This window comes from Chenopodium album, chromosome 13 (assembly GCF_948465745.1).
Source record: "Chenopodium album chromosome 13, dcCheAlbu1.1, whole genome shotgun sequence".
In the NCBI taxonomy this organism is placed as follows: domain Eukaryota; kingdom Viridiplantae; phylum Streptophyta; class Magnoliopsida; order Caryophyllales; family Amaranthaceae; genus Chenopodium; species Chenopodium album.
Genome location: NC_137846.1, coordinates 32,708,649 through 32,736,417, shown reverse-complemented (window position 1 = coordinate 32,736,417; position 27,769 = coordinate 32,708,649). Strand labels below are relative to the sequence as shown.

Here is a 27,769-nt window from a genome sequence, read left to right as displayed (position 1 = left end):
TTAATCAGAAATGCTTTTGTTTCAGTTATTGTCTTTTTATTTCCGTCTGGGTTTACCCATACAGATGTTGAAAAGTTTAGCAGCAAATTTAATATGTGAATAACTTGAGGCCAATGGCCAGATAAAAAACTAAGTTTGACACTTAGTATATAAAATCAAAAGTCCATAGTGACAAGAGGCCAATGGCCGGATCCTTAAGCTAAGCACAAAACCGTTTAGTGGCTATGCAACCAGTCTCCAACCAGACCAGAAGCCAAAGGCTAGATGGTTGTCTTTTTTACAAATTCGTCTATCCTGTTATGGATATAGGCGTCCGGCGACACCCCTCCGGGTGCAATCGTCGCAGAGAACAACCACCTTGCTCGTTCTATATACCCGTGCAGGCGGCAAAGATTGAGTGGCTAGACCAGCCAACTCATAGATGTCTGACCATGTTATTTCTCCTAAGTAATTTTTGGTTGTGAAAGCTCCGGCTGCCTGCAAGAATCAGCCGGAGTACCATCATAAGTTTTTACTTAGTAAAATTTTCTTTAAGTTGCGCACTTATAGGGCAAACCCTTTTTTACGTAATGTCTATAAAGAATACCCAGGCGGTTTGTTACCGACAGGGTCAGAGGTTGTATGCCTGTCATTTGACCGGCTGTGTACTTGGTTTGGGGAAATCACTATTGTGATTGATTGTCTTACAAACATCCCATACGCTTTAAAGTATGAAAGTTTCCAAGACAATCAATCCTTTTTCAGATTAAACCAACCACACAGCCGTCCAGGGGCAAGGACAGCCGGAATTGTACCTGCCGCATGCTTTTCATAAGACAGGCAAAATCACAAGTATATATATTGAGTATATATGCAAAAATGAAAAAAAAACTGAAAAAATTGAAAAATTGTGCAAGTATAAGAAAAACCGACTGAGTCGGTATACTTCATCAAATAAATTGGCCTAAGGCCAGGAATCATTGTTAGCCGGATCAACATCCGGTGTACAGAGAATATAGAGAAAGGCTACATAATTACTCGGAACGCAGGCCGGAAAAGCAAATGAATGGCATACAGCCACTGAAAAACAAAAAAAATGATTGGCATACTGCCGTAGAAAAGGTGGAGAGCTCCTCAATGGCGTAGTTGTACCTCAGTTTGTAGACTTCAAAGTCTACCTCAGGGTAGAGAAGCCCCCAAGCCATCCGGAGGCGGATCTCATTATCCCGCTCATTCTCTTTGATGAGCCGCTCCTGCTCAGCCTTGAGCTCCTCAGCATGCTGACTTTTCAGAGTGGCAAGCTCAGCAGTCAGCCGGGACTTGTGCTTCCTTAGATCAGCATTTTTTTATTCAGCCCCTTCCAAGGCTTTGAGGTTTGAGCCGGCAGTTTTTAGCTGGAGCTCCAGGTCGCTGATCCGGCTTTTAGCCTCATCGTTAGCAGCCGTCAAGGTCTTGACCAGCTCCTCCTGTTTCAACTCGAGGGCTTTAATTGCAACATCAAAGTTAATATAGGCATATTCAGCAGAGTTGAGATTGGCTTGAGCCCTTCTCTTGGCATCAGTTACCTCTTCCTGCTTCTTCCGGAATGGCACCAGGAGCCCATCCACCCAGACCATAACCTGAGCAAGGTCATCCGGGAAATTACATAGTAAAAATGAAGAAAAATGAAATGAATTGAAATGAAAAAGATAAGGGGCAAGTTTCACTTACCTCCGTCAGCTGCCCCAGAATCTGGTCAAAGTCGACCTCATGGCGGTTGGGTATGGAGTTCTTCTCCGTTTGGGTGAGAGTCCTCACCATCCGTTTGCCAAACCCCGCCAGGTCCGGGGGCCCAGAAGTAGCATCTGCAACATAAGAAGGACTTGGTGAGAGACTAGCAGCGTATTTGGCATTCATTCTTTGCCGGCTACTCACGGAACCCCCGGAAGGGTCAGTCATAGTCTTGACGCGCATAAAATCAAGCGGCCAAGGAATCTCTATCTTACCTTTGGAGTCGACCCTCGCCGGCTCCTCTCCTGCGGCTGCAGCACCACCTGCAGCCCTGGATGGCTCGCCATCCTTTGATGCTTCAGTAGCATCCGGCTTTCTCTTTGACTTCTCTGAGTTTTCACTCAGAGTTGCCATGGCTTCGGGGCCTTTTCCCCCGGTTGTTGGGTGACCTTTGGCGTTAGTGCTAGAGGCCGTTGAGGTAGCCTTCTTCCCGGCTTTGGCAGCCGGCTTCTGAAGGTTCTCATCCCCAGGTCTCTTTAAGACCTTTGTCATTGAGCGGGGGAGGATGCCAGTTGAAGCCTGCAAAAACGCAAGAAAACCGTAAGTCATCCGGAATCAATAAGACTTGAAAAAATTCAAGAGAAGTTTGGAGATTATCTTACCCCTACTTTTTTGGTCTCTTTGGCCTCAATGGTGGCCTTCTTGGCCAAGACATTTTCCTTGTGGAGCTGAGCCGCAGACTTGGCCGGAGTCTTAGCCGGGTCAACCATTCTCTTTGCTTCCTCTGCAAAAAAACATGAAAGTGTTAGAACAAGAATAAGTTCAAAGCAATGAAATTTAAATTGCAGGCGGAAGACCGCCGGGTGGGTGAGTGTATCTACCCTTTGGAAACATAGGGCTCAACCCGCAGGCGGACAAGAATCTCTCATCCGCAAAGAAATCCGGGTGGGGGATCCAGTTCCTTGGAACAACTATGTGAGTCCCATCCCCCAAGGGCTTAGTTGTTGTCTTGAAGAACTCCGGCTCTATTATTTGCTCCCGGGATTTGGCAGTGAGAGCTGGGCGTATACACTTTTGGCCCACCAAAGCCGGCTCTTTGTTGTAGCGCCAGAGGATCTTGTTTATTCTTATTTGAGGGGAGGAGACCAAGTACCACTTGTCTTTCCAGCCTCCCACCTGGACACCTTGTCTAAAGTCATCAGATATTCCGGGAGCGTGGAAATAGTGTACCACGCTCCATATCCGCCTGGGGCACTTTTGAGGTAGTGCATGTGGGCGAAGGCGGTGAAGCTAGGCTCAATGTCCTGGAGCTCGCAGGCGGCGATGTAGCTCAAGATATTGACCCAAGAGTTAGGCGTTAATTGCCACACTCCCAGGTCATACCCCTTCAGGATCTTCCGGATGCCTCTGTGAAGGGGAAAGCGGAGGCCGGCTTCTATCACCGCCTCATAGCAGACAAAGTAGTTGTCTGCATTCTCAATGTCATCCCCCTAGGCTAGAACAACATCATCCGGAGGGACGATAATGTCCCAGTTATCCCCAAAGGGATGTTGTTGTTTGAAAGCCTCAAAGCCGCTTTCAAGAAGAGCCCTGTCTCCAGGCTTCATCCGGGTCTTGGTAGGATCCGGGTTTATTTCTTTCTTTGCTTTTTGGCGATAAGCCTCAGCAAGGTCCTCTCCATCAGAGCCGGATCCCTCTTGCTCTTCAGCAGCCTTTTCGGCTGAGTTATTCGGTTGGTCTGGAGAGGAGGCGGTCTCCTCATCGTCTCCCCTCGAGTTGCTGTTGCTGGAGGTAGACGGGGTGTCCTCAGCTGAATTACTTTGCTCAGCCGCCTCATAGTCCTCCTCCCTCACTACTTCACTTGCGGGCACTTCCCTAGTGCGCCGCCTGCTGGGCTTTGTAGCCGTTTGCTTAGTTCTAGCCATTGTGTCCTGCACAGACACAGAGAGGGAAGAAGCTGGAGATGAGCAAAGAACTCCAGAAACTCCAGACAAGGCACCCCCTGGTTCTAGACTCAGCCGTCCCTGGTGACCGGCTGAGCGTCCTAGGCAGTGCCGTGTGTGTAAATGGAGAGTTCATTTTATTTTTTGAAAAGTTAATGTATACAGCCGGAAATGAGTGTATACAGGCTAAAGAAAAAGGAAAAAGAAGAAAACTTAAAGAAGGAAATGGATGGTTACATTACTTTGAGTCCTGAAAAAATCTGAAAACGGCAAAGCAACCGGTGACCGGGTGACTTCGAAAGAGCACACGGAAATCTTGAACTTGCTTAAACGCAACCGGAATCAGAGCACCTCTCTCTAGAAAACTCTCTTTCTCTCTCTAGAAAGTCAAGATTGTGAAAAGTGAAGAGGAGATGGGGGGGGGGGGTAAATCCCTATTTATAGGGGGTGAAACGGCACGAATCCCCGTCACCACTGTAAAAAAATAGCCGTTTTCACTGTTCACCCTTCATGGGCTGACACGTGTCACAGGCGCCACGTGGCCTGCCACATGCCACCTGTGAGGGGCAAATGTTTGGGGTATTTTTACCCTTGACAAGTGGACCAATGAGGAGATGCCATGTGTCAGGGGCTGGCAGGTCATCCTTGACCAATCTCCAGCTGACACGTGGCCTCTCCCGATACGCTCTTAGAATTGCGGCCTTCAAGGGCCCAATTCCCCAAAAATCCGCTATTTGGCGGCGCAGCCCATCAGTCCTAGGTCAGAATGACCTAGGGAGGGGCACTTTTCCCAATGACCCTATAAATAGGGAGATATTCCCCCAAATTGGGGGACACACATTTACATTCAGAAATTTACTATCATTTATTACATCCTACTTTCTCTCTCATCAGAGAACACCTGAGCTTGGAATCCAAGCAGATCCCCACCTAAATTTCCGCACTTTTTATTCTCCTTCAAGTTACTAACTTGAGCGTTGGAGGCGGAGCACCACCCAACCGGTGTCTCCGTTGTTTTTGCAGGTACAGAGTCAGCAGGACCAATCTTCGAGTTGTAACTCTCCCAAGGGACAAAAACACCCAAAACAGATGCATGTCTCATTAACCTCACTAAAATTTTGAAAATATGTGAAGAATGCAATTTGGTTTTAAATTTGGAAAAGTGTCACTTTATGGTGACAAAGGGAGTAGTTCTTGGTCATATTGTATCTGATAAGGGTATACAGGTAGATAAAACTAAAGTTTATGTGATTGAGCAATTACCTCCTCTAATTAATGTTAAGGGGGTTAGAAGTTTCTTAGGTCATGCGGGGTTTTATCGTCGCTTTATCAAAGATTTTTCTAAAATTGCTAAACCACTAACTCAGCTTTTACTCAAGGATGCCCCATTTATTTTTACTGATGAGTGTCTTGAGGTTTTTAAAAGGATTAAGTAGGCTTTGATATCGGCACCTATCATATGTGCTCCCGATTGGGATCTCCCTTTCGAGATCATGTGTGATGCCAGTGACTTTGCATTAGGAGCTGTGCTAGGACAAAGAAAGAACAAGGTTTTGCATGCTATCTACTATGCAAGCAAAACTTTGATGAAGCCCAAGTTAATTATGCCACTACGGAGAAGGAGTTTCTTGCTGTGATTTATGCTTTAGAAAAATTTAGATCATATCTAGTTGGTTCTAAAGTTATTGTTTTTACTGACCATGCAGCTTTGAAATATTTGATAGCAAAGGCAGATTCAAAGCCTAGGCTCCTCCGTTGGGTTCTCTTGCTCCAAGACTTTGATGTGGAGATTAAAGATTAGAAAGGTGCAGAGAACGTTGTGGCAGACCACTTGTCACGAATCAGGTATGATGAGGGTAAGGATTCTCTTCCTATAGATGATTCTTTCATTGATGACCACTTGTATGCAGTCGTAGAGCAACATCCTTGATATGCCGATTTTGCAAATTATTTGGTGGGCGGTACTCTACCTCCTGACTTCTCCTACCAATAGAAAAAGAAATTCCTTTATGATGTTAAACATTATTTTTGGGATGATCCTTTTTTATTTCGTGAGTGTGCAGATGGATTATTTCGCAGGTGTGTTCCCAAATGGGAATTTCATGGTGTTCTTACTAGATGCCACAACTCACCTTATGGAGGACATCATGGGCCCACCAAAACGGTGGCTAAGATCAATGAGTCGGGATTCTACTAGCCTACCTTGTTCAAGGATGCTAACTCTTTTGTGCAGGCTTGTGACTCTTGCCAGAGGACTGGCAACATCTCACGACGGCATAAGATGCCTCAAACAGGTATATTGGAAGTTGAAATTTTCGATGTTTGGGGTGTTGATTACATGGAACCTTTTCCTTCTTCACAAGGGAATTGATATATACTTGTCGCCGTTGAATATGTATCCAAGTGGGTGGAAGCCATTGCCACACCTACTAATGATGCCAAGGTGGTCCATAGGCTTTTTAAGAAAACCATCTTTCCCAGATTTGGAGTACCTAGAGCGATAATTAGTGATGGAGGAACTCACTTTCATGAGCGGAAGTTAGACACCCTTCTCAAGAAGTATGGTGTATACCATAGGACAGGTTTAGCCTACCATCTCCAAACTAGTGGCCAAGTTGAAGTTTCTAACTGTGAGATCAAGGCCATTCTAGAGAAGGTGGTAGCAAAATCTAAGAAAGATTGGAGTGATAAGTTGGATGACACCCTTTGGGCGTATAGAACCGCATTTAAGACCCCAATTGGTACTACTCCTTTTAGGCTTGTGTATGGTAAAGCATGTCACCTCTCGGTGGAATCAGAGTACAAGGCATATTGGGCTATTAAAGAGCTCAATTTGGATGCTAAGCTAGCGGGAGAAAAGAGGCTTCTACAACTTAACCAGTTAGATGAGTTTAGGTTGATGGCCTATGATAGTGCACGCGTCTACAAGGAGAAAACCAAGAGATGACATGACAAGACGATCCTTCCAAGAGAGTTCAAAGAGGGTGATAAGGTTTTGTTATTCAACTCTAGATTTAAACTTTTCCCAGGAAAGTTGAGGTCAAGGTGGTTGGGTCCTTTTACAGTAAAAAGGGAAAATAAGTTTGGTTCTATGGAATTATACGATGATCATGGTAGTGTATTCAAGGCAAATGGTCAAAGACTCAAGATATACCACGAGGGGGCTACGATTAGTGCAGTTGAATTACTTCACCTAATCGATCTTGTCCCATCTTGATAAACATATGGTAAGAAGGTCGTGCGGGACCTAGATAAACTAGCGCTTTGCGAGAGGAAACCCGTATTTTCTCGCTTTTTAGTTTAGTTTTATTTCTCTCTTTTTCTTGTGAGAGGAGAGTGGAGGGAATTTAATGAGTTTCAGAGTTTTTGTACAGGTTTGGAGAAAAGAGTTAACCAAATTTAGAGTAAAGAAAAAAAAAATCGGACCCTCTTTACTGTAGCGCGCCCGATTGGGCGCGAGAGGAAGCCAAGAAAAGAAGAATTCTCGCCTGATCAGGCGAATCACCGCCCGACCGGGCGCGAGAAGAAGGTAAAAATTTCAAGTGATTTCGCCCTACAAGGCGAAGGCGCGCCCGACCAGGCGCGAGAGTTGACGAGTATGAACCACTTTGTTCGGCCGATCGGGCGAAGCTCCGCCCGACTAGGCGCGAGAGGTGGAAAAATTTTAAGGGTTGGCTCGCTCAATCGGGCGCGAGAGCGGCGAACAATTTTCACTTAGATCGCCCGATCGGGTGCGTTACCGCCATCCCATCTTTTCCTTCTTCTTTCTTTCCTCCTTATTTCTCTTTCCTCCATTCTTTCTCTCTCTAAAAAACTCAAAAACCTCTACCTTCTCTCTAAGATCTTTCCTCCATTTCTCACCTAAATCCAAAAATTCTTACATATTCCGTCTCCTCTCTTCACCCTCTACACTTCTATACCAATTTTGTTCACTTTTGAACAAGTTTTTTTTTCAACCCATTCTCTAAAATGGCGTCAAAGAGGTCAAGAACTCAAGGGGGGCGTGGCTCAAGCTCTTCCCAAGCATATGACTCGGAATTACAACTCGAGGAATGGCCGACGATCCGTATTACAACGCCAACCCAACGGGAACGGCTCATCAAGATCTATGAACGCGAGGTAATTCCTTCTTAGTGGCTTCACCGACCCTCTCTGGAATCTATAGGTTTGTATGATCATGTTAGAGGATTCATGAATTGTTTTGGGGTTTTTTGTACGTACCCGAATGGAGGGCGTGTACGTCCCTCGGGAGACAGATCCGCAATGCAACACTCGAACGACCCAGACACCTGCAAAACAACGGACCCCGGGGGGGCCGGAGGTCCGCCTCCGACGATCAAGTCAGTGATCGAAATTATGTATTTTAGAGAGAGAAGGGAGAGTAATTGTGGGGGGCATTGCCCTTGGAGAGAGAATTGGATCCCTTGAAACTGATGTAAAGATCAGTATTTATAGAGCATTGGGATATGTGCCTCTTTGGTTATTTAACCTAAGTAGATTGGCTTTCCCATCATTTTACGGTTTCTAGGGTTGTGGGCTTAGAGCCCATTTTCACCCTTCTATCATTGAGTCACACGTGTCATGCTCTAATTGGCTCATTGAGCGCTGAGCTTGCGGACAGGTGTCGAGGTGGCATTGGTCCGTATATAGGGGGTATTTTTACCCCAAACATTAGCCCCTCGAAAGGGGTAATTTCTCTTTTAAGAGGAGTTACTCCTTTCGAAATCAAGGCTTTATTTTCCGTTTGTTTTAAAGCTCTATAGGCGGCATATGTCTAGTTCAATAAAAGAGAGATTTGATTAACTTGGAAAATTTGATGCCTTAAAGGGTATGATATTTTCTAAGTTAATCAATCATAATAATGATTGCCGCCTGAACTAGAAAGATGACGACTTTTATTTCTTTTAGCCCCACTATGGTGGTCATATGACCTTTGGGTGACTTAGAATATTTTTGAGACGTTTGACATCCCATAAGGCAGGAGGCAAACGGCCGCCTGGGGCAGGAAGCAAATGGCCGCCTAGGGGCAGGAGGCAAATGGCCTCCTGACTTTTCATAGGGTAGGAAGCGAATGCCGCCTGGGGTGTTTGTAGTCCAATTATACTTTCAATGTCCTTATACCCCATTGGGAGGACTTGTATAATTTCAGAAGGTAATCTAGGTTAGAACTTTGGTTGGTCACCGGCTGATGTCTTTTGGACATCCGGGTCTCGAAGACTTGCTCGTTCTTTAGATTACACAGGTCAGGCGGCTATGAGTTAACCAATGAGGTCTTTCAATTTTTGCCGCCTGCATGCGTACGTAAATCAAATGATAGAGTGCTTTCTGCGACGATTGCACCCGGAGGGGTGTCGCCGGACGCCATATTTCACATTGAAGCAGGCGAATTTACAAAAATGTATAACCATCCGGCCATTGGCCTCATGTCTTTTTCAAGACGGTTATATAGCCATTGTACAACTCTTTTTTCCCCAATCGGGAGAGTCCGTGCAATTTGGAATGAAAAGCCTAAGTAAGAACTTCGGTCGGTCACCGACTGATGTCTGAGGACATCCGGTGTTCCGAAAACTTGGTCGTTCTTTTAGACTGTTTTGGTCAGACGGATATGGATGGGCCGATTCGGCCGTCCAATTGTGGCCGCCTGCATTGGTACGTAGAGTAAGCAGGTTGGCTTCTCTCTGCGACGATTGCACCCGGAGGGGTGTCGCCGGACGCCATATTTCACATTGGAGCAGGCGAATTTGTGAAAAAAGCAGCCATCCGGCCATTGGCCTCTGGTCTAGGTTGAGACCGGCTGTATAGCCACTAAGCGGTTTTGTGCTTAGCTTAATTATCTGGCCATTGGCCGCATGTCACTTGGACGCTGAATTTGCTACTAAGTTTCGAACTTAGTTTATTATCCGGCCATTGGCCTCACGTCACTTGGACGTTAATTGAGCTACTAAGTTTCATACTTAGTTTATTATCCGGCCATTGGCCTCACGTCACTTGGACGTTAATTTAGCTACTAAGTTTTAAACTTAGTTTATTATCCGGCCATTGGCCTCACGTCACTTGGACGTTAATTTAGCTACTAAGTTTCAAACTTAGTTTATTATTGGAGTTTGGACGGTCCGTCAGATTATATTAAAATTCAATCAATGAATCAATAATAAAAATTATAACAATAATAATGAAGACTATCATTACTATCTTAATGCATTAATATTATTGGAGGGAATAAAATCATATTATATGGTTACCTCCAATATTCAAATGCTTGGTGCGTCATTGAATTGCTTTGAAAGCTTAAGAATCGGAGCCGGAGATATCGCAAGATCCTTATTGTATTGCCATGCGGCATTTGCCATTTCATGCCGCCTGCCTTGAACTTAATTTGCCGCTTGTGCTAGCTTGAACACAAGTTCTCGAAGGTTGGTCGGCTTTGAGATATCAAGCAACTGAGCTTGAAGAATGAGTTTGATCACTGATTACACAGGCGGTTATTTTGCATAATAATGATGAACAAAGCAGCCCCTGCTCACATAAGAGAACGCATCCAAATTGGCTTTAGAGCCGTTTGAGTGCAGCCGGGCTTAATTGAGACAAGAAGCAGCCCACAGCCGAGATGGATAGATGAGCAAAGCAACCCCTACATTCGGTAGGTGCGGATGCTCTCTCAAGGTGAGCTTCTTTGCATCAGATTGGAGGTCGAGCAGCTCCATGATTATTGACTGAGTGAGCTCAACCAATGAGATATGGAGTTAAAGTTTGCTGCTAGAACAATTAGAGATTGCTTGCTCACTACTTAGACGGCATGTCGGCATATGTATAGCAACAGTCACTTGACTAAGCTTGCACATTAATAACCACAGCCGTATGAATAAGAGTAATATGTAATGTCAGCCGGTTCTTTCTCCTTTTATGATGAACAAAGCTGCCACGCAGCTGGACATAATTGATTGGTCAAGCTCAACAAGCCAATGCCATAGCCGGGCTAGGTTGATTACAATCTAATGGCACAGCCACTTATATACTTCGCGTAATAGGTAGTGTCAGCCGCTTGATCCAAGCAGCCAGTACAGTCGGGCAGACTTTAACAACCCCTAGCAGCCAATACATCCGGCCTTGGTTAATGAACAAAGCAGAACAACTTAATTGATGAGCAGTAATGCCACTGCAGCCGGACATTAATGCCATTTAACGACAGTCGGCTTCAATGATGTCTGACTTTGTTTAGCTTGGTTGCCGCTTAATTGAGGAACCGCACTTAATTGTGGCAGGCAGCAGCCCCACTGCCGGCTTGGTTGCCGCTTGACCAAGCTCAAAATCGATCTCTCTTGTTAGCTTTGACAACATTGAGTACCTTCTGCATGCCATATGCTAACTTATTCGACTCAACATTAGAGTCGCTTGTATAAAGCTGGGCTTCAATACCTTCTGACCCTTGTATATATATACTAAAGTAATATTCTACTCACATGTATAATATATACTTAAGTAGTAGTGCCGCATGCTTTCTTTTTCCACCAAAATGTATGTACATACAAAATGTTAGTGCTGCATGCTTTCTTTCCTTTTTTTTTTTTTTTTTTTTTTTTTTTTTTTTTGTAATCATAATAATGATTGCAATTTTGCATGAAACCCAACTAACTTCACACAATAAAGCTGCTTCATGAGTGGTACAGCCGGTAAAGAAGACCGATTTTGAATGAAAATGCGACCACATACATATGGTTATGGGTGATTAGCAACCCTTGACAATCAAGCTCTCTTGCAAGCTCACATCACAGCCGGCTTTGAGGTTGAACAAAGCAACCATGGCAGCCAGCTTTGAGGTTGTTCAAAGCAACCCCCACAGCCGGTATTTAATTGGGTACAACCCAGGCGGTATGTAGCGCAAAAATTATAAATTGATTGATTACGACCCAGACGGTTTGGAGTAAGTTCGAGCTCAATGAGCCAATGGTGCAGCCGGAATAGGTTGGTAACAATCCAACGTCACAACAGCTCAATTTGATGAATATAGCAGCCACGTATCCGAAGAACAAAGTACCTTTGCGGCTGGGCTTGAGTATGAACCAAGCAGCCCACAGCCGCTTGAATTAATGAACGAAGCATCCATACAGCCGGCTTGAGAATGCACAAAGCAGCCCTTACAGCCAGCTTTGAGGATTAAAAAGCAGCCCGGCAGCCGGGCTTGATGAAGAACAGAACATCCCACAGCCGGGCTTTTTGAAGGACAAGGCAACCTCTAGAGCCGGACTTAAATTGAGGCACAAAGCAGCCCCTGCAGTCGGCTTTTGGATGAGCAAAGCTACCACTACAGCCGGGGTGAACTGGCGAGGGAAGCTACTCAAACAACCGGAATTGAGGTTGAAAGAAGCAACCATGTAGCCGGCTTGAGAATGCACAAAGCAGCCCTTACAGCCAGCTTTGAGGATTAAAAAGCAGCCCAGCAGCCGGGCTTGATGAAGAATAGAACATCCCACAGCCGGGCTTAATTGAAGAACAAAGAAGCCCCTTCAGCCGGCTAAATTGACGGGAAATGCTTCCCCATGCCGCCTGCATTACAACTATGTTGGGCTGACTATGGATGTATACATTAAAGTACAAAATAAAGGCAACCGATACAATATCCGTTTCCATTGTTGCTTTCAATACCATCATTTTCGAACTAGGAGGAGCTTGGTATTCAACCGTTTGAGTGAATATGTGACAGCATTCTCAAGTCTTTATTTCATATAGGCGGCCATCGGAGGCCGGGTGACTAAGCTTCAAGAACAACCTTGCTCTTATCAGATTACACTAACGGCAATGCCAGCTGCCGCATTGATCAGGTGCCAACCTGATGCCGCTTGTATATAGAGCTGGTGCTTGCCGCTTCACTCACTTTATTGCACAAAATATAGACGTCATTATCCGGGCTTAATAAGCCAATGACATAGCCGGTTTTAATGCAGAACAAAGCAGCCGTTTGACAATCGTGTCACTGAGTCTGTAGCTTTGTTTGGCTTAGTTGCCGTTTTACTAAGCTCATAATAATTTTTTTTTTTTTAAACATCATAATAATGATGAATATAGTAGCATTGCAGCCATGGCAGCCGTTTAATTGAGGCACCATTCATGGGTCTTACCGGCTGACACTATTGAAGCAAAGCTACCCCATGCCGCCTGAGTACACTAATGTAAAAGATGATGCTCAGCCGGCACAAAGTCCGTCTGTGTATGCTAACACAAGAAAATAGCTTGGCTGCTTGTGTATGTTAACACAAGAAAATAGCTTGGCAGCTTATCCAAGATTAAAATCAAGCGCTTGTGTATGGCTAGGCGTGGATTACGTCTGACCATTGTTCCCCCGAGGAATCTCTTAAATGATTTCCGGTTGGGGTGGTGATGATCCACTTACATGAAAGAGTGGCTTTTGATCTTACACATAAATGCTCATATAGCCGCCTATCTCCACTTGTACATGTGAGCTTCAATGTGATATGGTATTAAATAAATACCGCCTGAGTCGACTATTGAGCCGCCTATATTATTCTCTTGAGTCAATGCAAGAATAGAATATGGAGTTTAATAAATTAAACTTGATGGCTGTCAAAAATTTGGGAGTGTGGAAATGCATGAGTACACTTGCCGCATGCATATACCCCCACTAATTACAAGAGTTTTCTCTTGAAAATCAATTGTATAATATTATGTATATAATATTACAATTGGTTTGATGTTGATAGTATCAAACTTATCAATCAAAGATAGCATGAAGGCCGGCTGTATGATCCGGATGGGTGGCCTGAGCATGCGGCCGGCTCATTAAATGAGTCGGATTAAAATATTGGAGTTGGCCAATTTAGCCGTCTCTCCCCTAATAAAATTTAGATTAAACGGCATTGCCCTTTAACCTTCAAATATGCATGACTTAGTCAGACAGGCCTTTTTGGCCGCTTGACTCTCAACATTCAACCTCACGACGCCTGATGTACTTGACATCCGGCCTCATGATGCCTGCTGCCTCCCAAAGGAGGCTTCCCTCTTGAGTCGGTGATCCACAACCGTTGTGCCATTACAGATGTGTCTCCCCACAGACGGCGCCAAATGTTTTGGGGTTTTTTGTACGTACCCGAATGGAGGGCGTGTACGTCCCTCGGGAGACAGATCCGCAATGCAACACTCGAACGGCCCGGACACCTGCAAAACAACGGACCCCGGGGGGGCCGGAGGTCCGCCTTCGACGATCAAGTCAGTGATCGAAATTATGTATTTTAGAGAGAGAAAGTAGAGAGAAGGGAGAGTAATTGTGGGGGGCATTGCCCTTGGAGAGAGAATTGGATCCCTTGAAACTGATGTAAAGATCAGTATTTATAGAGCATTGGGATACGTGCCTCTTTGGTTATTTAACCTAAGTAGATTGGCTTTCCCATCATTTTACGGTTTCTAGGGTTATGGGCTTAGAGCCCATTTTCACCCTTCTATCATTGAGTCACACGTGTCATGCTCTAATTGGCTCATTGAGCGTTGAGCTTGCGGACAGGTATCGAGGTGGCATTGGTCCACATATAGGGGGTATTTTTACCCCAAACATGAATGATATAGGAATGAGAAAATTTGTTGATATGCATTATCCTACATATCGTAAACTAACATGTGAATTCCTATCTTCTTTGAATGTTGTTAATACTAAAAATGGTCCTAATTTGCATAGGTTGAACAATAGAAATATTAGTTTAACTTATATTAAATTTTGAAAATTATTTGAATTGGAATCGAAACTCCCCACAACTTGGCATGAAAATTACAAAATGGAAGATATTTATCATGTTCTAACTGGTTTACCGGCCCCAAACCCCCAACATTCTAGTGCCCGACCTATTCACCATCCCGTCCCTAAAATGTGGCAAAGATTTGCGGGCGGTTGTTTTTTAGGTAGGTATGAACCGCATAATTCTCAAACTAATGAACTTGCTATAATAGGACACTATGTGTTTGGGTTTGGTAAATTTAACATCAGTAGGTATATTATGCACCATTTGAGTCGGCATGCCACCGCTAGTACCACCACTAGGACCCCTATCCGATTAGGAGACCTTATTACTAGGATAATGGTTAAAAAAGCCGGATTTAGTGAGACTAGGGCTGAGGGTTTCACTAACTGTGGGGGGGGGGGATACTTATATGACCACTAGGTATTTGCAGAGTTTGTATTGGATTTAGCTGGACTGTCAGCAAATCCCCATTGGTGTGTTAGGATAGGAAATGACCCATTACGTATCTTTCCCCTACCTGGCCCCTAGTTGACCGCTTTTCCCCCTAGGCAAGAGGTATACACTTACGACCTTTTAGTTTCCCATACCTAGGGGTGAGCGCCACCACCACCACCATCTCCCCATGTGCCATAGCCCGAGCTTATGCCACCACCATCACCGATTCACATACCACATCATGCACCTCTTCCACCTCCTAGGCACGATCTCGAGACCGTTCGGGACTTGCAGAGTATAGGACAGGCCATAGGCCATATTGAGGGGTCTTATGGGGAGCTTAGGCAGATGGTTGGTTCCATAGACCAACGGTTAGGGTACATTGAGAGAAATCAGGGTTGAACTTTATATCCTATGTTTGATGACTATGCTCGTCGGGGTGCTATTCCCGACGATGCTCTTTACCCTGATTGGTTTTAGGCACCACCTCAGGGATACGTCGATCCCACCTCCAATGGCATTTACACAGACTATTCGGCCTTTCATGGATATGGCCAAGACATTCCTTTTGGGGGGGCCTCCAGGGGGACTTTTAACCCTAACTATTTTGGTGGTAGCTCTTCTGGTGGTGCAAGTGGCAGCGGTAGAGGATTTGGCCCGGTGGATGAGGATGAGGATTAGCCGTGCTGGGCTAATTCTCGAGCCAATGAAGACATTGTTTGATCTTGGCTTGGGAGAGATTTTTGGATATTGGTATCTTTCTTCTTCTTTTTCTTTGATTTTTGGTATTTTTGGTGTGTTTAGTATAGTTTTTATTGCTTCTAGTATAGAATTTATTGCTTTGAAAAAATAAAAAAATTGAAAAATACAAAAATACGTTCCCATGAATGATAAATCATGCTTCCCTGTGCCCCATACATATGAAAATTATTTTAATTCTTGGTATATGATGATGAGTATTGTGGATAGGCTAGCTATGATTTGATGTTTGATTGTTTGGATGCCTTAACATGAGTCAATTTTGTCCAAGTACTTGTGAATATAGTGCTTGACTAGTTGATTTGGTAAGAAATTGTGTGTTAGTTCATGGTATGTCATTGAATTTGAGTATTGGTTTGCAACTTTGAGTAATGTTTGTATGACTCATTATTATGCACATTGAGGAGGACGAAGGATTTGTTCTTTTAGGTAGCCTTTAGAATAATTTAGATACATTTGTTCCCTTCTTGCTACCCATGTTTTACCTTGACTATTTATTGTTTATTAGCCACATTACAAGCCGATTTTTGCCCCATTGGTTACTAGTCCCAAGCTTGGCTTGGGGGAGTTATTAGTGAGTGAGGTGAGGGAGTTTGTAGTGTGCTTATTATTTGCACAATTTGGGTGGTTATGAGAAGTTGTTTTGTTCTTGATTGTGTTTTGTTTTTGATGGTTTTGGAAGTTGAAATTCTTGAGAAAAAAATAAAGCATGATAGTGAAAAAAAAAAGAAAAAAAAAGTGAACTTCAAAGAAAAGAAAAAAAAAGAGCAAAAAGAAAAAAAAAATATTTTAATGTTCAAGTTTTCTAATTGAAGGTCGCTCAAGAAAGAAAAAAAGGGTTCCAAAATAGAAAAAAAAATCAAAAGAAAAAAAAAAATTCAAGTTCAAGTTGAAAAAAAAAGAATTCAAAGTTTGTTTATCACTCAAGTTTTACCTTATTATATTTTTATGGGTGAAATTGTAAGTGTGGGAATGTTTGTTATGATTGGATTATTGTTTGGTGAATTTTTGGTGGAGTTGAGGTTTGTTGGAGATGATATGGTTATTATTTATTTTTGGTCTTGGTTTTATTAGGATTATGGCTCCCTTAAGCATGGCTTTACTCTCACATTTTCCCAAATTTATCCTACCCTATACCCTAACCGTACATTACAAGCTTTAAAGACCTTCCGACCTTTGTGTATAGAGTTGTGCGAATGTGAAATTAGTTGTTTATCAATGCAAAGGATGATTTAAATTATTTCGAGTCGACTATTTAGGTTGAGTGCATATCTTTTAAACACACGAGTGTTGTGAGTTAGAAGGGCATTGTTCACATAAAGGGGTTGGGATGGAGAGCGATCGGATACATTTTATATCCTCCACATAAATGAGAGTTGAGTGCGTGAACACTAGTCTTGAATTCTATATGCTCTTGTGGTTTGCTCTACTTGACAATTGTTAGGGAGGATGAGTGATTGGATGGATTTTATTGGTTGGTTTTGATGCATACTTGTTGGATTTGCCTTGAATTGGTTACGCTTGTTTTTGATCGATTTGGGGTGAAGTATGTTTTATTTGTTCATTGATGAGCTCCTTGCTTTGGGACAAGCAAAGGTTTGGCTTGGGGGAGTTTGATATGTCTATTTTTTATAGTGATTTACCCCTTTCCCTTGGTCATAATTAGGGGTATTTTTGGCTCTTTAGAGCCACTTTTATTGCTAATGTGTGCTTTCTAGTGTTTTCGTAGTTTTGGTAGCATTTTGTAGGAAATTGCACATTTGGAGCATTTTCCCGGGATTATTTGGAGGAACTACGAGCTTTGGAGGAGTACGACCACCTTTCGTAGCCCAAGACCGGTTGGAGTCATCAAATCGGTGATTAAGGGCTCGACTTTGAAGAAACCGAGGCATTTGGACTTAGTATTCAAGTCCTGAAGTGGAAATCAAAATTGGGCTTAGGATTAAAGCCCAATCGAAGTGCCAACCATTGCCGAAGTTTCCTTGCCCGGTCAGGCTTACCTCACCCTGAGGCGTGCCCGGCCGGGCGGGGCGAAAGAACAAAGGAAGCTTGCCCCGCCGGTGATTTTAATTAGGAGTCTCAAGAATCAAAAAGGCGGGGCGGGGCGGCGCGAGAGGAGTCTCAACAACCAAAAAGGCGGGCTCGGCCAGGCGAGCTGGCGCCTGACCGAGCGCGTGTCTTGAAGCTTGATTCTGGTGATTTTCTTACTTAGATTTTAATTAGGATTTTTATGTTTTGTATAAATACGTTTTAGTTGTTTTGATACAATTATCTACTTCTCTTCCATTAGTTTAATCTTCTCTTAAGCTTAAACTTCTCTCTTGTTTTCTCTCTCTACAACTCTTGGTTTAATTCAAGTCATTATTTCCGTTAACTTTGGTAACAACTTCTTCCCTTTTTATTTCAGTAATTTATTCTCCTTGGTTCATCATGTTCTGTTTAATTACTTTGATTAGTTTAGATTTAATTATGTGTGAGTAGATTTTTATTCTAAGGTTGTGGGGATCCATAAATAATATGAAGGGGTAATTTATTATTGTTGATTGTCAATGCTTGATTAATTTCCCATTGATTGATTTAATGCTATGCAATTAGATTAGGCCTGGTTTAATTGTATGAGTTTAGCAATATTGATTTGAGATTCGACAGATGAGAATTGATGTTTAGGCTTAATTTCAATAGGCAGGTTAATTTATAAATGGTTAATTCAAGATTCGAAAGATGCGATTTAATACTGGTAGATTAATTCTGTGATTGTAATACGTAGCAAAAGCCCTTTATGATCTTATTAATTAATGCATTGATGATTGATTATTGTGTTTTACCTTGGAATATTATTTATTGGTGAACTTATACCCTAGGCTTTTATTACTTGATTTTCTCCTTAAACTTTAATCTTCGTAGTTTAGTTCTTTACATACCAATAAATTAGTTGCGTAATAATTTAGATTATTTGATTTAATTAGGAATAAATTGATTCGTTTCCTTGTGGTTCGACCCTTTTTCCCTATCTGAATAGTTAGAGGACTTAGGAATTATTTTTAACTAGGTGATATGACTTTATCCTGTCAATTTGACTATCATGTCATCAATGTATGCCTCTACATTCCTCCCAATCTGATTAATGAAGACATTATCAATCATTCGTTGGAGAGTAGCAGGCGCATTCTTCAAGCCAAATGGCATCACATTATAACAGAATAACCCCTGATCAGTGACGAATGCTGTCTTCTCTTGATCTTTTTTTCCACAAGGGTATCTCATGAAAGCCGGAGTAGGCATCAATAAAACTCATTAAGGCATGCCCGGCTGTGGAGTCGAACAGACTGTCAATCTTTGGAAGCGGGTAACTATTCTTCGGACATGCCATGTTCAAGTTAATGTAGTCACACACACATGCGCCAAGTACCATTCGGCTTCTTTACAAGCACAACATTCGCAACCCAATCAGGGAAATTACATGGCCGAATGAACCCAGCGTCTAACAACTTTTTTACCTCGGTGGTTGCCGCCTAACTTCTATCCTCACCGTGATTTCTTTTCTTTTGCCTGATAGGCTTCTTTTTTGGATCCACGGCGAGTTTGTGGATAACAAGATTCGGGCTGATGCCTGGCATCTCTTCCACTTTAAAGGCAAAGATGTCTTTGAATTCCTTTAGTAGGTGGTGCAAGTTTGCACCCAGATCTGCAAAAAAGCAGTTAGCCCCACCTTAGCAGTACGCTCTGGACGACTGTCATCCATAGCAATATCAATGTGATCACCAGCCGACTGGGGACAGAGTTCATTTGACCGTCGGTCAGTGATTGCTATTGCTTCTCTTTTTTCACGGCCACTAGTTGGCTAGCCTTTCTCTTTTTTCCTGCTGCTGCTAGAGCAGGCTCGGTTTTCTTGACGTTGTCCAGGTCTATTGGCTCCTCCCCTTGGCTGATTGCCGCCGTCGTGGGCTTGATGTCCAAGAGATAACACTCTCTGGCCATCTTCTGGTCCCCATTCAGGGAGCCAACATAGCCATCATCCCTGTCATACTTAACCAGCATGAGGGAGGGGATGATGACTGCCTTGGATTTGTTGAGAGTCGGACGCCCCAAGATGAGATTGTAGGCGGTCAGCTCGTCAACGACCAAGAACCGGACTACCATATGACGTCCTTTTCCTTTCTCTCCCAGTCGGATGGGCAAATCCATTTGGCCGACTAGGTGTACCACCTCACCCCTAAAACGGACTAAGGGGTGGGAGACCTTGTGCACGCTGTCAGGCTTGTACCTCAGCCTTGACATGCACTTGTAGCTAATTATGTCAGAGGAGCTACTAGTATCTATTAGAATTCGGCCAACTAACTGATGGGCGACCTTGCATTCAATGACAAATGGGTCATCATACGGCCGGGGGACTGAGCCACGGTCCTTTTCAGTGATGACGACCTCAGGAAATTTACTAGTAGACGCTTGACTTTCATCGGCATAGTTGACGTCCATCTTCCTCAGACGGTCCTTGGTGCCCCGGAGGGTAGGGCCCCTATGACAAAGTCGCCTGCTATGGTGTAGATCGGGTCTTTTTCAGTCTTCGAACTACTAGTAGGCTGGGCAGTCTTTTTGGACGACTGCCCTAGGTTTGTCTTATAGGTAACCTTGGACTTGAGGATATAGGACTTCAACACCTTTTGATCAGCCAGACAGTCCAATAGCCGCTTGAGGCTATAGTAGTCGTTGGAGTCAGGCCGATGTCCTCATGGAAATGGCAGTACTTGTTTTTGTTTCGATTTTTGGCGGAACCTTTCATTACAGCCGGCTTTTCAATGGTTATTTGGGCTTTTATCTCCATGAGGATAGAGTAGCAGTCTTTATTAAACTCGTACCTTGGAACGTACGATTTATATTCTTTCTTTTTCTTCTAGGATGGATGATCAGAGTCATCAACTGCCCATATTTCTTTTCTCTTTTTGCTCTCTTTAGCTTTGGGAGTCGGCTGAGCAGACCGACTCTCCTTTTATTTGTCAGACTTTTTAGAGTCCGATTGGTTACTAGGCGAGTAGAGGTTGGTTGCTTGTAACGCCTCTTGGAGAGTGAAGACTCTCTTTAGGACGAGGTCGAACTTAAAAGTTGACCCATCCTTCAGAACCTTGAAGAAGTCTGTGTAAGCCACTTCGTTCCTTGAATCTGGATTCTTACCAGATTGAACAACCTGACATAGGAGCGAAACCCTTCTCTCTCTCCCTACCGTGCACAAATCGAGACTTGTTTTCTTGGCAGGGATGTTCATTGAGAAGTTGGAAACAAACAAGAAGGTTAGCCTCTTGAAGCTATCAATAGATCCGGTCGGGAAGTTGCCGAACCATTGTTGGGCAATGCCCTTCAATGTAGCCGGAAAACACCTGCACTAGCAGGCGTCATCCAACCCCTACAAGTACATGAGGTTGGTGTAAGCCATGAGGTGGTCCTTAGGGTTGGTGATACCATCATAGGCACTAACCAAAACATTCTTAACCTTGGCTGGCTGTGCCGCCTCGGTTATCTCCTTCGTGAACGCAGAGGGTTGTTCACCAAGTTTGAGCGGATGGAGCTGTCAGTCTAGGGGCTGGACGTTGTATGTCGCCTGACCTCCAAAGAGGGTCGGCTGCATGTAAGGTGGGGCATATTGCCCGTATGGCATATGAGGCACATATGGGGCTGATCCAATCATATTGGGGCCAGTATGGACGGACTTGCCGCCTGAGGGACACTCATGAACTGATTAGGAATACCATGCCGAGGTATTCTTAAAGCTGTCTGGGAAGCTCGACGTAGAGGCCGACTCTGACAGTTGCTGGTTCGTCTTCTACGTGATGATGTGTCGAGCAACAGAGAACAATTTTTTGCTGCCATCCGGTTGAACGTGCAAGATGACCTTCCTTATGCCCGTCTGAGGTAGAAGGACTTTGGACTAGTTAATCATAGTCCCGACCTTCTCCTTTAGGTGTGGAGTAGGCTGCCTGTCCCTGACTTGCTTTCTCCTCTCAGCCTGAGGAGTCTTCTTGGCCGACTGACTCTTGCTTGAGCCAGCTGTCTTTTTGTTGATCAGGTCTTTGATCTCTCCCTTGAAACTAGTCATGAATTTCATGACTTTGCCTCTAGTGACGGGAGCCTGTCCTCTAGCCGTTTGTGATTCCTTAGTCGGCTGTCCGGAAGGTTTACTTGGACCTGCTTGACTGTCGCCCCGTTCCAGTTTATCTTTGGGACGGATGCGTTTAGAGATGAGTGACTCATCAGGGGCCACATGGGTTTCAACTTCAAAGTCGTTGTCTGTGTCATGGTCTAAATAGACCTCCCCATCGACTCTAGGTCGGTTGGGTTCAGGTGGCGATACAGACTCTTAAATCATCTTAGACGTACTCTCCCCACAGACGGAGTTAAATGTTTTGAGATTTTTTGTGTCCTGCGGGAGAGTTACAACACCAAGACTTGTCCGGGCCCTCTGTACCTGCGAAAACATGGAAGCTCAGGATGGTCGGAGTTCCGCCTCTAACGGTCAAGTTAGTAAGCGTTCGGAGTGAAAAAGTGCGTAAAATAAATATCTTCTCGGATTACGAGATCAGGTGTTTTCTCCGTTTTAGAGAATAATCAATGATGTAATGATTGTAAGGTGCCCAAATAATTGGGGGAATCTCCCTATTTATAGGGTCCTAGAAAGGTGTACCCTGTTCTAGGGTTTGATGACCTAGGGATTTGGGCTGCGCCGTTTTGCGGCGACCTTAGTAATTAGGCCTTGAAAGTCGCCAAGTCCTGAAGGGGTATCTGCCTGCCACGTGTCTTCCCCTGGTTGGTCCATTTGGAGGCCTTCCTAGGGTGACACGTGTCAATCTTGGAGTGGACGACATGGTAGGGTAAAAATACCAAAAACAGATACGATTACCTTTTCTCATTAGTTAATTTCTCGGATTTTATTTTTAAGCTTTTATTAATTATTACTCTTGTTCCCTCTCTACACTCTTGGTTTATGAAATTCATTTTTTTCGTTTATTTTGGTAACAATTTCTTCTCCTTTTATTTTCAGTAATTTAATTCCTTTGTTGAATCATGTCTTGTTTATTATTTTACTTAGTTTCGATTTAAATATGTGAGTAGTTTTATTTCTAGGGTTTGTGGGGATCCATAAATAATATGAAGGGGTGATTTATTATTGTTGATTGTCAATGCTTGATTGATTTCCTATTGATTTATTTAATGCTATGCAATTAGATTAGGCCTGGTTTAATTGTATGACTTATGCAATACTGATTTGAGATTTGAGAGATGAGAATTGATGTTTAGGCTTAGTTTAAATAGCCAGGTTAATTTATAAATGGTTAAGTCAAGATTCGAGAGATGCGATTTAATACTGGTAGACTAATTAAGTGATTGTAATACTTAGCGAAAGCCCTTTATGATCTGATTAATTGATGCATTGATGATTGATATTGTGTTTTACCCTGGAATATTATTTATTGGTGAACCTATGCCCTAGGTTTTTATTTATTGATTTCTCCCTACTGTAATTCACTTTATTTTAATTATTCTCCTTAGTTTAATTCCCTTAACAACAATTTGGTGACTTAATAGTTTAGATTATATTAATTAATTATTAGGAATAGAAAGACTTGTTGCCCTATGGATTTGACCCTACTTCCCAAGCTGCTTTAGTTAGAGGACTTAGGTAATTCTTTTCATTAGGTGATACAACTTTAGCTTGTCACCTCCCAGGGCTTAGTTTCATGGTAACCGTAAAGGGCTCCAGCTCGGAGTCAGGGATAACCTCCTAGGGGCTTAGTCTCACGACTAACCTCAGCGGGCCCCAACCCGTAGCACTAAGAATTGTACAACTATAAATAGCAAGCGAAGTACAACAGAAAAGAGGTTAGACAATTACATTTCATCACTTATCCATTACTATTCACCCAAAACTATAATAACTTAAGCATCGGAGGGGAGTTTCTCTAAGCCACTCTCGAGGGCATAACCACCGTTCATTGTGCTGGTAATCCCATGATGAGTGTCATTTATGGAACTCATTTAGCTTCATTTTTGATGATTCTTAGTTGCTATTATAGCTCTTTTTTATGTCTTTTTCTCTAGTTTTAGCCTTTATTTCTCTAGTTTGTTCATTCGTTGTTGTTTTCTCGTTTTCTTGCATTTTTCTTTGTTTATATTGCTTTTTCTCTTTTATTTGTTTGTTTTTCTTTGTTCTCGGGAAAGATGTGGTGTCTAAGGCTGTCCATGGCTTTTCCTCGGGTTTTATGAAGCTCAAGATGCAAGATTGTCGCTGTTTTATAGCTCACAAGTCATGGTGTGCTACCTCCAACTCTTCAAGCTTGCGCTCTCATTTAGCTTCCCGTTCCATACCCTTTTCTTCGCGGCCGCGCAATCCGGAGTGAGGGCGTGCCTGTACGGGCCTTTTTAGGATGTCCAATTAATTTCTCCTTAGTTTTACTATGTATAGATTTTCTTTCTATTTTTGAAAATATCTTAGAATTAGATTTTATCTTAGATTTTGAAATTAGATTTTTAGAGAGAGAAGTTTATGCTTGGAAGTTCTTGTTTTTAGATTCTAGAGAGAGAAACTTGATGATTTGATGATTGCTACATTTGATCTCCATGTTCTTTGATTTTGATCAAATTTTTGTAAGAATCTCTTTCTCTTTAATCCAATCTTTGTATTTGATTTTGATAATTTGTTGAATTTCAAGTTGATTGATTGATTTGATTGTTGATAGTTTGATTGTGTAGACACTTACTTTTGGCCTCTTGTCCCAATAGGAAGTGCGATGATGTTACAAAAATCCGTTCTTCATGCTAGATCAAAGTTGAAGTGTTTACGGACTATGAAATGCATTATGAAATAAGTTAAAACCCATATTTGAGACCAAGTCATCTTAGAGCCTTGTCTAATTACTAATTAGGCCTAAAACGTGCTCATACATGTTTATACTTGATTAATAACGAACCCAAATGCGTCAAATGCAATGATTAGATTCAATGGACCTTACATTGTTAAAAATTGAGCCAATCAGATAAACCAACAATAAAATTTCTATGCAAGGACAATAAAGATGGATAGCCATTTCAAAGATCTTTCCAACGGTATATTATAAGACCAATTTCGAGTTAAAACGAAGAAGCTATGATTAAAACACTAAACCGGGCTCTAAAACCGACACCCTTGCACTCCAACGGCTATATCTTTTAATCCATAACATATTTGAACCTAATTACAATTGAATTGGAAATTAGACATTGAAAGCTTTCCAATGATATCTCACACGCCTTAATACAAATTTGTAATAAAAAGTTATGGAAGTTTTAAAAATGCATTTTCGTATAAGGCAAACCGCACCGAGTGCAACTCAATGAGTTGCGCGCGCCTGGCGCGCGCAAGTCATTGAGATGCGCGCGACACCCAGCGTGACTCATAGAGTTGCGCACGCCACCTGACGGTGCGGCTTTAAAACCCTAAACCTAGATTCCTATGCCTATAAATAGGGGTCTTCATTCAACCCTAAAGGGGACGGAAAAATCAGAACTCTAACCCTAGCATTCTCAAAACCCTAATCTCTAAAGTTCTCTTACTATCATACTACTTTTCTTCTCTCTTCCCAAATACTTTCCAACCCTAATTGAATCCATTGAATTCCTTTGAGGTACGAAGAAGAAAGAAAGTCCATAAACGCATTAAACGGAGATTTAACATAAAAGAAGAACGGTTAGTTTCCTGATCACTTACACAAATAACTTTTCTTTTATTGTTTAAATAACTTGCATGAAAAAATAAAGTATAAAGGTTATAGTAAGATATGCTTGTAATTAAGATGTAAACTATAGTCATGCATGCAATAACAATTTTCTTACACAAAATATTGTGTCCCCATAGGGCCATAGATTTCAAGTGCATGTTTACAAAAACTTCTACTTTTCACCATTACAATTTACAACTACGCTCTTAATTAACTGAGTTTTTACAAAAAAATCTACTTTTGCCCACCACTTCACATTTCATAAGATGGACCTTTACATCGATACAAAAAGTTGTTTTCTTATGAAATTTTCAAAAGTGACTTCCTTGCTTGCATAAATGATCTTTCACAACATGTTGGCATTTGATGATTCACCCCTTTCTATGGTTCCTTCGTTCAAAAAATTGATTGAATCTAGGACCAACTCATTTGACACTTCAGCATAGGATGGTAATAAACCCAACCTTTGAAGTCTTTTCTTACCCATATGAGGATTTTTGGAATTGTTGCCTCCCTTGACTTTCATAATTTCCTCCATTACATACATTGAGTGAAGCCAAGTCATGTTAATGATCCTTGGATCATAACTAGCATATGAGGTCAGAACACTTTCAACCAAATCTTCAATTGATTGAGGAAACTCTTGATGTTGAATTGCTTGAATTGCCCTAAAAAACCCCAAATCCAATACATTGAGGTCTGGAGATTTAGCAGGCTGGCAGATTGGGTGCATGTGAAAACCATCCTTATTTGCTTCTTCCAAAAATTCTAGATCATCGATGTTGATGTGAGGCCTTGCATTATCCTGCTGGATACATATAGTCCTGCATGAGTTTTCTGGCCATGTAGCTCTAATTGTAGGCATCACTTCTTCTAAAATCATTTTCTTAATGACATCCCTTGTGATGGTTTGTTTTGCTTTCATTTCTATAGTGCTTTTTTCTCTGTTTTTGCTACTTCTTTGTGTTGACACTTCTTTAGTGAATGGAAATATCCCTGTTTTTCCATCCCAATTTATATATCCATTTGCAGCAATGTGTGGTCTGGCCGTTGTGCCCATGAACATGACTTTTTGCACGTAAGTCCTACTTTGAACAGCTGTGTATGGATCTTGTTCTCTGATAGCAGGTAAAATCTTTTTGTTATCCTAATCATGAAAAACCATTTTTCATCGATGTGGACCATGTTTTACAACATCTCAAACCTTGGTAAAGTATGTACAGTTCTTGGTATAACTCTTGATAAAACAAACTGTAATCTTGCTGTTCTATGTTTGTCAGTTAACTTTGGTTTGATTGAGTTTGTGTGTGATCTTAGAATCCCCCTCTTAAGTAGCCTATAAACTGTAGATGGGATAACACCAAGTGTAGCTGCAAATGATCTTAGTGCTGTTCTTTGTTTAAGTGGAATAGAGCATAGAATTTCCTCATCGGTAATCACAGGCTTCCTGCGACAATTGTTCTTTGCATGATTAACACAAAAGTCTTGGTGTTCTGTTTTTTGTTTTTTAGCTTTCGACCAAATTCTATGGATTGTTGTCCTATTAACACCATACTTAATACCTAAATGCTTCATTATTCCCCTTGGTACATTCAAGTTAGTTGTTTATTGCATTTGGAAAAGATGGAACATTTAACTCAATGCATGTATCATTATAAGCTTCATACTCATCATGCTCATCATCAGAATCAGACAAATACCATACCTCATCATCTGACACATCATCATCATCATCATCAATTTTAGCATTTATGGCATCTTCCACTTGTAGCAATTCTTCAACATCGACGATGTTAATGTTATTGTTGTTCTCAGGGGTGTTAGAATCATTGCCAAAGTAATTTTTGACTACACCTTCAAGATCAAGAAACTCTTCCATCGTAATTTCTGGAAAATCGTCCAAGCCTTCACAAACCAAGTATCTTCCAAATGAATTAGCCATGGAATAAACATGTAGTGTTGTGTGTTCAACTGGGAGAAAAATTAATAGAAAGTGCTATGTGTGAAAGTGTAATTTAAGAGAAAATAGAAAGCTTCCTTTATGTGAGAGAAAGTAAATTCAGATTTAACAAAAAATGAAACATTGAAATTGTGTGTAAGTTGTTTAAATATGCTGTAATTTTGATAAAGTTTGTGAACATTTTAAAATTTGGTGGGGTTGGCGGGATATTCAAATTTTCAGACCTTCCACCAAAATTTTGGGCTTTTAATCAACTATAAAAGCCTTACGTGGGAAGCACTCAAATTTAATTAAACTTTGATTAAAGTCATTAACATTACTTGGGGACCATGTGCACATGCTGTCAGCTTATTTTCTTAATTACCGCGCTAAAGGGTGTGCTGCATTTAAAGAAAAACGGAGGAAGTATTTAATATAATAATTGACCCATAATTAAATTATTCTCCCTCTAAATTGTATTAAAATTGTGGACAATCAAAGAATTAAAATTCAATA

General features: G+C 42.2%; 1 protein-coding gene across 1 annotated transcript; it reads right to left on the bottom strand.

Annotated features, from left to right (window-relative positions):
- Window positions 1-1,325: 1,325 nt before the first annotated feature.
- LOC145575440 (uncharacterized) lies at window positions 1,326-26,889 on the bottom strand. Its single transcript, XM_081633311.1, has 6 exons — window positions 26,519-26,889; window positions 25,798-26,432; window positions 2,352-2,473; window positions 2,259-2,268; window positions 1,545-1,598; window positions 1,326-1,462 (listed from the first exon to the last, which is right to left on the bottom strand). The coding sequence occupies exons 1-6, from the start codon at window positions 26,887-26,889 to the stop codon at window positions 1,326-1,328; spliced, it is 1,329 nt and encodes a 442-aa protein (XP_081489437.1).
- Between the last annotated feature and the right edge of the window lie 880 nt (window positions 26,890-27,769).

Excerpts from the sequence above, each read along its gene's own strand:
- LOC145575440 (XM_081633311.1), bottom strand. The coding sequence starts at position 26,889 with ATGAAGCATTTAGGTATTAAGTATGGTGTTAATAGGACAACAATCCAT. Across the intron at positions 2,474-25,797 it reads TTCCAAAAATCCTCATATGG|AGGAAGCAAAGAGAATGGTT; the intron begins GTAAGAAAAGAC and ends GTTTTTTTGCAG. Across the intron at positions 1,463-1,544 it reads TCCGGAAGAAGCAGGAAGAG|CCCTCGAGTTGAAACAGGAG; the intron begins GTAACTGATGCC and ends TTGCAATTAAAG.